The 13,675-nt window shown below is 33.8% G+C and overlaps 1 protein-coding gene across 4 annotated transcripts in view; it reads right to left on the bottom strand.

The window, feature by feature from the left end:
• The window catches only part of LOC133183898 (microtubule-associated protein 4-like), a 45,219-nt gene extending 33,678 nt beyond the window's left edge, over positions 1–11,541 (bottom strand). For all 4 annotated transcript variants that reach the window (XM_061318791.1, XM_061318798.1, XM_061318799.1 and 1 more), the window contains exons 1-2: positions 11,274–11,541; positions 21–344 (exon numbers count right to left, since the gene is read on the bottom strand). In XM_061318791.1, coding sequence (XP_061174775.1) covers positions 21–344; positions 11,274–11,319 — 370 coding nt within the window. In that variant the 5' untranslated portion in view covers positions 11,320–11,541. The remainder of the gene's footprint in view (positions 1–20; positions 345–11,273) is intronic.
• Positions 11,542–13,675: the final 2,134 nt, after the last annotated feature.

Genomic DNA, 13,675 nt, shown 5'->3' with positions numbered 1-13,675 from the left:
TTGATATAAATTATTCATACCTTTGGAAGGAGGAGCTGGGGATGAAGCTTGATCTTTTCCACTAAAATCTATTAACACTTCATCATTTGATGGCGGCTGTTGGTCTGGGGCAGTGACCATGTTTGCCGAGAGGTCATCAGGGGGCACAGTCTGGTCACTTGTTTCCAAGCCCAATAAATCACTATGTTGACCCGAGGGTTCAAAGGGACTAGCATTGGGATCTAATCCTGAAACAGCTTTGCCTGTTGGAACAGGCTGAAACTGAGCTTCAAAGTCATCCATTTTCTGTGATGAGTTCACACCATCACCATTCATATATTCCACTCCATTAGTTTGTTTCACACCTGAAGTCAGAAAGAAATTGTAAATCAACAATGAAAGATTTGATTAAAAAAAAAAAGGAAGTAACGAAAAAAAATACTAAGCTCACATGCAAATTCAGTAAGTTGCAAACATTCAAATTAAATAAGTTAATGTCTCCTGGTTAAGCAGTGTAGTGAAAAAATATTTCCTCCCCATCAGTAAATAATTTTAACATTATGGAATTTTCAACTTGAAAATCAATTACATATAATATTGCCTTTTTTTCAAAGTCTTATATTCATATCATCATGCCAATATATTTTGTAACTTTGATATTTGACCTTGAAAACCACTATTAATTTTTTCAATCAAATGACTATTTTGAAACTGCACTTCGCTTCTCTATGGGTGAAGCATTCCAACATACAGTACGTAGACACAGGAGACTTGAAGAGCAGACGTTGAATTTTCTAAGATGACAACAAATGCTTCAGTAACATTGACCTTTGACCTTGAAAACAAGATGAACTTCCTCTGGAAACTTAATGACAGCAACAAACTTTACACTTCAATATTACCTACTACCTTGCTATCGGTAAGTGAGGCACAACGGCATTTTCAAAATTGTTAAGGTGTAAGGAGAAAAATACAACTAAATACATATAACTTGATAAAAAATAAATAACTCCTCCAGCACTGCTGTGAAAAATAAAATGGAAAAAAGATCCATTACATGTATGGATGTCTGAACAAGACTTTGACCAGTATAGCCACCATCACAAGTCTAAAGATTCCATTACATTGGGATCTAAACAAGTCCAGTCCATCATTAAGACACTGAAAATGATACTGCAAGCAGGAAAGGCCAATAGTAATGAAAAATCTCTGCTTCATTTGATTGGACGACTGAAGGTTCAACTTTTGGTCAGAAAGTTGTTGTAATTGGAATGATTCAAATGAAACTAATACATGCAATTACCAGATGAACTATCCAATTCACAAATGACATCTCTAATTGTTCAGTCTGAAAACAGAAATGAAAACAAATCTCTCTTTGAATCCCATCTGTCACAAATTGGTGTATATCATATACTTTCAGCAAACATTGAACATCAACTAATCATGCAGGGTCATGCAAATTTACTTTTGTAATTACATTTATAGGAGACAAATGTCATTCACATACCTTTTCAATCCATACTTTTATTATTTTTAAGCAATTGATCAGTCAAATCAATACGTGCCCATTTCCATTTTTCATGTACACAAATACAAGTCAATACCAATAACATTATCTTTATACATATACTCAGATTCTTATGAGCAAAATTATGGATAAATTTAGCAGGAAAGGAAGTAAAACCATCCAATATAAACCCTAATTGATTCTGGCACCAGTTTTATGATGAAACTGACTTGAATCAATATAGTAATGTTGAGAATCATTGACCAAAAAGTCTCCTGAAGGAAGGAATACAGACCAGGCTTCATGTTGCTAACAGTTTGTAAATGAAAACTCTCACATCTAAGAAAATTGCACTTTTCACCATAAAATGCTCATTTTAATTGTCAATAATGAATTTTTGCTTAATATTGAACAAGGAATATCAATTCTACAAATGTAAAACTTAAGAAGCATCTTATTGGTGTGAATCCCCTAGCAAGGATTGATAACTGCAAACTTTTATTGTTTTCATAACCTCAGAAAAAAAATACATATCTATCTTTTTTATGCCCATTAGAAGTTTTACAGATATTTTGTACCTGAAACCTAGGGGGAAAATGTCATCCTTTAATATTATACAACATTAAAAAGTTTTTTTCTCTGACTAATATTATACAACCTAGCTTGTAACACTATTTTTTGTTGCCATGTACTTATGACCTTAATCCTTGATCTAACTATAGCCCTCACCTATATTCAAAACTGTAAGTCTTGATGATAGTAACGACCAAAGCTAATAACAAGCACATAGACCACTTAGAGACCTAAAGCAAAATGATTTTCAATCATTGTGTCTCATACAAATGCATGAGTATTATTTGTAAGGTAAGATCCATGAGTATCTATCAATCTCTCTGGAAAACTTTCAGGTATCAATTTTCACATAGCTGTAATTCTTTTTATAAAGCATCTATCCTACTGGGATAATGCAGAAGAACATGCTTGATCCCTAGCTGAGATACTTTATTAGATTAATTAATACACAGTAATCAAATCAAAACATATATTCCCTTATGCATGTCTTAATTATGTGCTATATTTTTCCTTTTGGGAAGTTTAAACATGAACCAATTATAAAGCCATAAATGATTAGAATAATTAAACCATTGATTAAACCCCTATCTAAAATTATATCAAATGTTATTTTAAATATTATTATATATTCACTAAACAAGTTTTAATCCTCTCCAAAAAATGAAAAATCTTCAGGTTATCCCCATTTCTTGTATCTTCACCTTATATCACCCCACAAGTGGTCAACCAGACTAGACAACCAGTGTAATTAGCCAGGGTGGGAATTCACCAAAATCAATATGTCTGCTTGTCATTATCACAGACCAGTTCACAATACATTCATCCTATTATACATCTTCCAGGACCAGTAGAATAGAACTCGGAAGTTAGATGCACCAAAGAGCATAAAATCATGGACTTTAACGATCATTGCAAATGTCTGTAAATGGAGCTTAAGTACAATCATGTCCCATGAAAATTAAACGTCCATTAGTTGGTTAAATTAAATGAATGTAAATAACAGGAAAACATTTTTGCTTTGAGTTTTTATCATGGGAGGCTTTAAAAGAAAGTCCAAAAAAGTCAGTTCTAGATAATGTTTACAGTAACAAAGACAGGCGGTTACAGTAAACACATAATGTCAATTCATGCTTACAGTGATGTAATTTTCATTCCCTGTAGTTTAAAAAAACACATTATCAACATATCAAATACATATTAAAGAATGTTTATAACAATTAAAATCAAAATTGTTCATTAAACTGGCAGTTTGCTACAAGTATGTTGGACTGCATGCTAGCATACTTTATCTTTAAAAGGAAGTCCAAAAAGTCAGTTTTAAATAACATCTATGTACTTTATACATCTTACAGTATTAATTCATCAAGTGCATAAATAGATAAATAGGGAAGGGTGGGTGCTTATTATTTTTTGTAATAGGTGTGTTAACTAGTATCAAACACCCAAAGTGGTTGATGTCAAGTTTAGCTTTTTATGTACCGCTACATGAGATATATGGTAGATCCTACAAACTTGAAAAATTCCATGCAGTGGAAAAGTCCCATAGTCTGACAAAGGGCCATTACCCCCTCACCCAGTGGGGGTAGGGGGGCTTAAATCAGACTTAGAGGGGACCACCCACAAACACAGTCCCATAGGGGGTGTTAAGCTAGTAATTACTACAAAAATAAGATAGCACCCATAAAATCTTGATCTATGAAATATGCCCTTAACAGCAAATTATCTTGCTAGGTTTTTGCTATCAGTCTGGATTGATAAATATTCAAATTCAAAAGTACACTTTTTCTTATCTAACACAAACAAGTAAAAAAAATTAGATAATCCTCATGTTCATGTTTTCTTCCTGAAAATTGTTTGAACTTCCATCGAAAATGCACAGTAAACATGGTAAAAGAATCTTCTTAATTATTCCACTTCAGAGATTATAACTCCCTGTAAAAATTAAATATCAGATTCTAATCAATATAATCATGTTTTCTTACAATGAATCTGTGGAATGCAGTAATTCTGTATCAATAGCTGGCACACACAAGAAAAGCCACCTGGTGTTATGAATAATAAATACAAATGTGCTTGAAATATCTCAAATTTTCCAATGGCATGCGACTAAAAATATTTTTTCAGATAAAAAATTCTCTCATTATCCAAATTTAAAATATTAGAAGTCAATTTTTGTGAAAAATCACCCCTAACTGGTCTCTTTTCCTCCCTACAAAGTTGCATGAAAGAAAAACATTTTCCATTGAATCAGTTGTTTTAATAATACTAAAGTATTCTTAGTTGTAAATCTAATAAGCAAATATTGCAGTTGATTTCATCTGCAGTTAAATTAGAGTATACGAAAAAATCAATTAAATGAATTAACTGGGAAAATATTATGTAATACTGCCAGAGTGATGCATGCATATTCCCTATTGAGCATTGCTATGCAATATTTACTTCTGCATAATCTTCGACCACTATGTCAACATGCACATTATGTGCACCTATCACTTCAACAGAATCATTCATTTTCATGAAATTATTTCCGGAGTCTGTCATGCCTGTAATAAAACTGTCGTAATACTACAAGAAATCATGTAAATTCATCAATTTATGTCAACTTTTCCATATAGTCCTTCATCTTTTTTCCCTGTCTATAAGTGATATCTGACTTTAATTTCATTATACTAACATGTTACAATAGCTTTTAATCTTGTCCTTCCCACATTGATTTACAAGTTATGGGGCAGAGGAATTCAATATTCCAGAGCAGAAGGATTGGGGATTGCAGGATACATTTTTTTGGCTGTTGTTGTAACAGTGCCTCCCCTTTGCAAGACATCTTTTTAGGAAAAAAATAAACAAGTTAATTTTCAGATCCCAGAATTCTCAAGATTCACCTCATTGTAATCTGGTATATGACAAATCAACCCCCCCCCCCCCCCCCCCTCCAACCACCTGCTGCAACTGAAGTCTCCTCTGAATCTACACAATGTACATCCAAGTAGAAAATATAGGATGCTTCTGCCAAGGAAAACGTTTCAAAAAATTGCTGTTGAGAACAACATTTCATGAAAGCCATTTTCAAAGCTCTTGGACTATATATATAAAAAAAGATCTCTAGGTGGTGTACCAAAGAACAAATCAGGTTAAGAGACACCCTCCCCCCCTTTCCTTCCTTTCCCCTTTCCTTCCTTTTTACTAGGCAGACTAAACATCATCTAAGAGTGTTTAATCAAGCAAAGAATCTTGAATGTTTATTTTAAACATGAATTTAAATGTAACACAATAACACAGTAAGGATCACAAACCTTTTTTTTCTTTTTATAAAATTCAATGTTATTTTTTTTGAAATTTGGTTTTTTATATCAATTTTAAAAGTTTCATTTTGACTTAAAAAACAGAAAGTGCCAGCTTGTATATCTGCCAATTGCACATATTCTATGCACTACAGCTAGCATGTCTAGCATCTTGTGCATGAAAATCAAAGAAGCACATTTTATTTATCTCAGAGATTAACACGATTTTTACATGTACAGTCAAGTCGAACTTCAATTTCTACAGAGGAAAAACAAAGTCTTAAAATACACAAAACTGTATAAAAATGATCAATCTTTATTACCAAAAAAAAAAAAAGTCTGAAAAACTCTAAGGAAGCACATTAACCCAGCACTTTAAGATTTTAAGCTAACAGTAATGCAGACAAAGTAGAAATCTGAGAAAGCCTCCAATGATTACCACCATAGGAACAAAACTGAAAACCTTGAAAGCTAACGAAAATTGATTTCTCTCTATGATACATTACTACCTCTTCCAGACCTTCCTATGATGAGCGATGGGTACCGAAATGCACTCTATTCTGTCCCACTGGTAGTCAACTCCGAAAAGTCATTCTCAAATTAGACCTTCATTGATTCCTCTGATAACATGGAGAAAGTATGCAGCAGATATTGAATAGCTGCCTAGTTCAAAGGCAGACAATATCAATGAACAAAATTTGTCCAAATTTATGTCCTAACTTCTAGTCCATTTCTTTGGATATTCAGTGATTTGATCACAGGTATCAGTTTATTTAAATGACTCATGATCCTGGCATGCTGGATATTAATTAAATGAGATCTCCACTTCATCAACCAATCAATACAGTTTTGATGCAGTCTGCAACTCTTTCATGTGGCACCAACTGCAGAAAAGACATAAGTTGTATTGCATGTTTAATGAGTTTAAGCATTTGGAAATTTCAGGTGACTGATCAATGCAGAAAATGATGCCTCTAGGCCATATAGGGCACTGCATGCAGATTCCGATTATAAAGCGTATTTTAAAATACTTCCTACGCTTTATGTAAATCATTTATGAACTTCCTTCATTTGGAAATAAAAAGGCCGCAGACAGATTCAAGCTGTGCCTGTGAAGTCTATCATTTAAAAAATGACTGACTTTTACAAGAAAATCAAGATTCTTGCTAAAGATTTTCATTGCAAGAACATAACCTGACACCTTAGTGTCAGAATCATAGAATTTTTTTTATTCATACAAATTTTAGTTGAAAGGCATTTTTGCAAAAAAATCACATGAGCAAAATGTTTGACCTCATCATAAAACCAAAAAAACTGGACAGTTAAGTCTAACATCTAAAACCAGAGGTATTGTGAGTACTGATGTCACAAAATGATATCCCCCGCTATGGGAGACCCCAAATAAGTGTCCTATCAAAGAGTAAAATAGGAGGTGCACAATGGCATTATGTAACAAAGATTCTTTGAAAGACTCATTAAATTTATTTCAGTGGTATAAGAGGAGTTGGGGATAAGAGATGGGTCCCCCTTAATATTATGGAAAGAATGGCCTTGTCTATGTTTTCCTATTAGAAAGTAAAATAGGAGGTGCACAATGGTACTATGTAACAAAGATTCTCTGAAAGTGTCATTAAATTTTATTCAGTGGTATAAGAGGAGTTGCAGATAAGGGATGTGTACCCCAAAGCGTAACGGACAGACAGACAGACAGACACCCCCATCACTATACACCCCCCACTTTTCAATCAGGGGGTATAAATATGTATTGACTTTACTTATGTTAAATTTTCATTTCAAAAGGTCAAGACGCTGTCCATCTGTCCATCTGTCAGTCTGTCACAAAAACTTTAACTTTGGTCATAACTTTTGAATGAGAAGAGGTAGGGCTTTCATATTTCACAAGTACATTACCAGTGACAAGACCTTACCAAATATACAACGGTTTTTGACCCCTTGACCATGACCTTGAAGTTTGACCTACTTTTCAAAAATTTCAACATTACTCTAAATTAGTCATAAAATTTGAATGAGAAAAGTTAGGCATTCATTTTACATATGTACATTACCTGTGACAAGACCTTTCCAAATATACTATGGTTTTTGACCCCTTGACCTTGAAGTTTGACCTACTTTTCAAAATTTTTATCTCTGCTTATAACTTCTGAATGAGGGCTTTCATATTTGACATGTGCATTACCAGTGACAAAACCTGTCCAAATATACTACGATTTTTGATTCCCTGACCTTGACCTCGAAGTTTGACCTACTTTTAAAAAATTTTAACATTACTTTAAATTAGTCATAAAATTTGAATGAGAAAAGTTAGGCTTTCATATTACATATCTACATAACCTCACCTGTGACAAAACCTTTCCAAATATATACTATAGTTATTGACCCCTTGACCTTGAAGTTTGACCTACTTTTCAAAAATGTTATCTTTGCTTTTTTAACTTTTGATTGAGTAAACATAGGGCTTTCATATTTGACATGTGCATTACCTGTGACAAGACATTTTTGAAAATGCTACGATTTTTGACCCTTTGACCTTCATGTTTGACCTAGTTTTCAAAAATTTTATTTTTGGTGATTGCTTTTGAATGACATGTGATAGGGCGTTCATATTTGACAAGTGCATTGCCTGTGTCAAAATGTTTCAGAATGAGCTATGATATTTGACCCTTGACCTTCAAGTTTGACCTAATTTTCAAACATTTTATTAGTGTTGCTAACTTTTGAAGGAATGAAGATAGGGCATTTATATTTAACACGTGCATTACCTGTGACATGCATTTCCAAATGTACTATGATTTTTAACCCCATGACTTTGACCTTGAAGTTCGACCTATTTTAAAAAAAAAATTAACATTGTTGATAACTTTGAGAGAAGATATGGCATTTACATTTGACATGTGCATTACCTGTTTCAAGACCTTTGCCATTGTATACTCTGGTTTTTGATATTTTTTTTCACATGTGCATTATTTGTGACAAGACCTTTTGGACTGTACTATGATATTTGACCTCATTGACCTCATGACCTTGATCTTAAAGTTCGATGTAGTTTTGAGAAGGTATAGTCTTTGCCGTAACTGTTATTAATTCAATAATTTATGTCTTTTTTGTATGATGCACAGACAAGACAGGAGACACAAACAAGACAGTTACAATATGCCAAAAAAAAATGACATCCCATTCACTAAGACACCGAAAGCAGGGGACCACAATTCTTTGAATTTGCTTGTTTAGATTTAAAATGAAATTGTCAGCTTGTTACGAAACAGGTTATCAAGCACAATCAAAGGATAACAGAAAAACAAGTTAGATGGAAAGGTTCAATTTAATTATCACCTTTTACTTTTTATCAGTGAATAGTAATAAAACAGTAGAAATATGATTCTTTCATATGGTCTGATCCAGTTCATTTTTTAAAAATATTATTTGACCTTATGTATGAGCGTAATGTTTATAGAGAGTTGGGACTGGTAATTAAAAGGTCAGCTGGTCATCAATTAACCCTAGCACCACTACTTGAAGACATTTATCATGGTCAATGCATGTTTTTCTCTCCATAGTTTCAAGCCACCTACATGTAAAAGGGGGCATGTACCTGCTCCAGCCTTCAGGTGAGTTTGTCTACAGTGGACCTATGGCCTATCCAGAATGAGCCTATTACTCCTATCCAAGTGAGCCTATCACTTTTATACAGAATGAGCCTATCACTTTTATCCAGAATGAGCCTATTACTTCTACCCAGAATGAGCCTATTACTTTTATACAGAATGAGCCTATCACTTCTACCCAGAATGAGCCTATTACTTTTATACAGAATGAGCCTATCACTTTTATCCAGAATGAGCCTATTACATCTATCCAGAATGAGCCTATTACTTTTATCCAGAATGAGCCTATTACATTTTTCCAGAATAAGCCTGATTACACCTATCCAGAATGAGCCTATTATTCCTATCCTGGATGAGCCTATTACTTTTATCCAGAATAAGCCTGATTACTCCTATCCAGAATGAGCGTATTATTCCTATCCAGGACTAGCCCATTACTCCTATCCAGGATGAGCCTATTACTCCTATCCAGATTATGCCCATTGCTTTTATCCAAGATGAGCCTATGTATTACTCTTATCCAGGATGAGCCTATTACTCCTATCCAAATTAAGTCTATTACTCTTATCCAGTTAGCCTACAGAGGAGGAAATCTTTAAACTCTGCCATAAGAAAGTTGTTTTCAAAGTGATAAACTAAGAATGGCACATTAGTAAACTGATATGCAGCATTTTGCAGAAGATCAATATTTTCTGAATGTTTTATTCCTTCAGATGCCACTACAGAATTAACATGGCTGCAATGTTGTGAGAATGATCTGTTGAATTCAGCAAAAATTCCCATACAAAAATCCTTTGCATAAGAAATGATCTTATTGTAGCACATAAGCTGTAATTGACACCTATCCCAAAATGCTTCAACAAATTGTTTCTGACATAGACTAAATTACTTGGGAACAACATGACAAAATGACACCTTAAGGCCATCCATCTTTCACAAATTTTTATGAAAGAAGATGTTCAAATTTTTAGAAAACCAATGAAAAAGTTGTCAGAGTGTCATACACATGTACAGCCAAAAACTCAAGTTTTTATCACAAAACACAACTCTTGGAATTCATGACTTTATGCATGTTGGATGAACGAATACACAGAGTCCCTATACACTCTGGTGGCAGAAACCATCAATATTTAAGAGGCAGGCTTAGGAAAAAAGGACCATTCCTATTCTCACTGATACAGCCTCTGTTTACAGAAGAAATCACCATTGTGAAACCAATGAACCATTCATATAATTACAATTCAAACACAGACTGCTATATTTTCCCAATACCTGCTCTGGCCAACAATAGCTGACCAAACAAAACAGGAATATTTTTTTGAACTTCTTCAGTCTCTGGTATTTAATCATACACCATTCTTGTCCCCAGCTTGAGTATTATTTTTTTTAATCTTAGTGTAGAAGACTTGTTTTTAATCTGAATCCTGCAGGAAACATCAGGGGTTTGTGTATTGATTACTGATATGGACAGAGTCAGACAATTATACTCATGATATTTGAGGAGATGGGAATAATGGACAAACCTACGCCTGTCATGCAAGTCATATGCTATGATATTATATACGGGATGAAAATGGATAAAAATGCTACGATATTACACAGATGAATGGATGAAAATGGGGGTGATGGTACATGCATGTTCTTTGGGAATGAGCAGAGTTTTGAATGAATAAAACACTTTTTTATGACATAATTATAAAACATTAATTCAATGTTCAGTGAATATTTCCTCTAAAACCAATATACTGAATCAATAGATGTAAAACAACCATGTTCTCAAATATATTCAATGTTTACACTGCTTAAATTGACCAAAAAAGGTACCAAGTCCAGGTCAAAATCAAAATTTAAGAAGCACTGTAACAAGAGATATACAAAAAATGTCATCGGAGTGTAACTTCCACCTTTCAACAATGAAATTAAAACCTCTACTTGAGTTTTCAAACAAGCGGAATTACTTGAAATCATGCATGCCTTCATTCAGGCCCTACCTGAATATTGCCAGGTACAAATATTGAGTTCTGATGTGCAGTATAATGTCTTTATATTATCTAATTTTCATTTATAATCAAGTCATAAGATGCAAGTGTTTCAATGAAACATAGTTTTTCCTACATTAGTATCCTAGAATAAACTTACAGCAATCCAGAAAATCCCACAGCCAGACTTAAACACAAATTCATGTCTGCTACAATATTGATTTTCTATCAATTTTTTTTCCTTTTTATGGCATAAAGCTATTTTGAGTGTTTCAACAGCTGAAAAATAAAGGAAAAATGATCATTTTTCACTAATTAATATTCTTACCTTGCAAATTGAGACCTTGTAGCTGGGACTCTGCAGTATCTTCCATTCCTCGGAACGAGAGAGTGGGCCTGTCACAGTCTCTCTATAGCAGACCAGCCAAGCCTATGTGTGTTAGCACAGGAAGCTATTGAGAGCGTGAATCGTTTTTCTCCAATATTCAGTGACTAGTCTCCGAGAATTATGGGATGTGTTTCTGTTGATGATAAAGGGGTAGTGGTTTCTTGCTTCAAATTAAACTGTCTGGATGCAGGCAACTCTTTGTAGTAATCTACAGAAAAAAAAACAATAATCACATGATCAATCAGTTACAGAAAAATGAAAATTACACAATGGCTGCAAAAAGCTACAATCGACAAATAAAAAATATTCCTCTTTCGGCATTTTACGCATTACTTCAGACACCACTAGAGATTGTAACTATAGGCTTACATCCATACTAGAGCATACATGCAACATCCTTGTCTAAAAAAACAGATGAGTAAGAAATAAACCTTAAGCGTCTGAAGTAATTCTGAAGAGCAATTACATCCCAAATTATGAGAGAAAATCCCCTGTCTGTGTCTGCTCAAAATGAATTTAGGATCTTCTTCCAGTCCTTTGTCAGACAAAATAACCAAATTTTCCTAAACTTGATTGGCATTTACAGGACAGCACCTCAACTTTCCCTAGCTGTGGTAGCCTCCAAATCATCTTAAGAACTTTTCATTATTTCAAGTGCATGTTACATAATTACCTTTCTTCATGATGCATTTATACTGACACATTACAAGCTGACTCAAAGTGCAAAGAATGCCTTGTTGTTGTTTGGTCATAGACCATCACACTTTATCTTACAAAGTAAATCTTTTGGGTGGCATGAGTGCATCGAATTACAGAAAAACAGGTGATTATGCAAGGTTTCATAGGTGTCATCCTATTTAAAAATTGTGTGGTTTTTACAAAACCATGTCTTAATCATGTATTCAAATTGTTTAACCTTGGGAGGCATTTGGCAATTATTAAACCTGGCCTAGTCTCATTAGCCAGTAGCCAGACCTGGTCAAAATTTGACCTGGTCTGATAATTTCTAAACCAAGGCAGACTACTGACTAATAAGTTGTTGTTACAAGGCTTTTAACAATCTTGTTTAAAGTCAACATTTCGCAAATTCTTTGATCATTTATAATTATAATGACCTTTTTAGCAAATACAACTTTTTATTGGGTCATATTTTGACTGACAAGTTTCCTACCAATTCTTAGGCTTTTGTTTTTATACCAATTTTGACTACAAATTACTTCATTTACCTGATTAATACAGAGGGCTCAAGGCAGGTGTGACTAGTCAACAGGGGATGTCTGCTCCTTCAAATCCTGATCCCCACCCCTGTTGTTTTTCCAGGGATTCATGTTTTTGCCCTGTTCATGGTTTTGTTTTCAGGATTTATGACATTAACCACTGTTCATTATCTTAACCCTTTATCACATTGGCCTGGCCTCATATTTAGCTGCTGCAAAAAAGTTTTGGCCCTAATTATGTTAACAAAGTCAGTTTAGTGAATTCTATACTGAAAGATTTCTTCCTGATATCAGATATCTATTTGGTTACAGTCTACAGTAAAACATGCATAAAGGAAGTCCTCACGGGACATGAAGTTATAGAACAAAATTTTAATTTCTTTATAATATCCATACAAGAAAGTGTTATAAGTGATAGGGAACAGTATTAACAAAGTTTGCTTATATCCAAGTTCCATACAAGCCAGTTTTTACTGTATTTCATATGAAAACTGAATGATTTTCATATAGCCAACCCTGAATCATTCACTTAATGTGCTTCATATACTGTACATTAGTGAACTGGTACTGTATGGGAAACTAATAGGTCACATGACTTGATTAATGATGACCTTGCATGAAATTTGGCCATTGTATAAGTTTACACAAATCAATAACTTCAATGCATTCTGCAGAATTGCCTGTTGTGACCTGGTCAAATAAAATAGTCCTTAGCCACAAACATAGTATAATATCATTTCCATCAATTCAGGACTTTATTTCCCCATAGTAAAGAAATGTTCCATCAGCAATAACCATTGACACACTTAATTTGATGAACCACACACAAATGGAGCCTTTTTTTCCATTGGTGATTACAGATAAGCTTAAAACGGTGTATTCAAATGGATTAATAATGTGAACAAAATTCATGAGGAAAAAATTCAAATTGTGTCAAGCCTATACACAATTGAAAAAAAAGATGATTGTAAAAGTTGATCAAAAGGCTCATGGGCTACATTGCTAGCCTTAGTGTACTTGCATTTATGAAAATGAATATCAAAAACTGTAGACTGAGCACTTTAGAATGAATCAGTCAACATTGATTGAAAGCTTTGACAGGATTATTGAGATGCAAAACAGAAA

This window comes from Saccostrea echinata, unplaced genomic scaffold (assembly GCF_033153115.1).
Source record: "Saccostrea echinata isolate AGI-Se365-2 ecotype Australia unplaced genomic scaffold, CSIRO_AGI_Sech_v1 ptg000001l, whole genome shotgun sequence".
NCBI classification, from domain to species: domain Eukaryota; kingdom Metazoa; phylum Mollusca; class Bivalvia; order Ostreida; family Ostreidae; genus Saccostrea; species Saccostrea echinata.
This window is presented reverse-complemented; position numbering and strand designations above follow the sequence as displayed.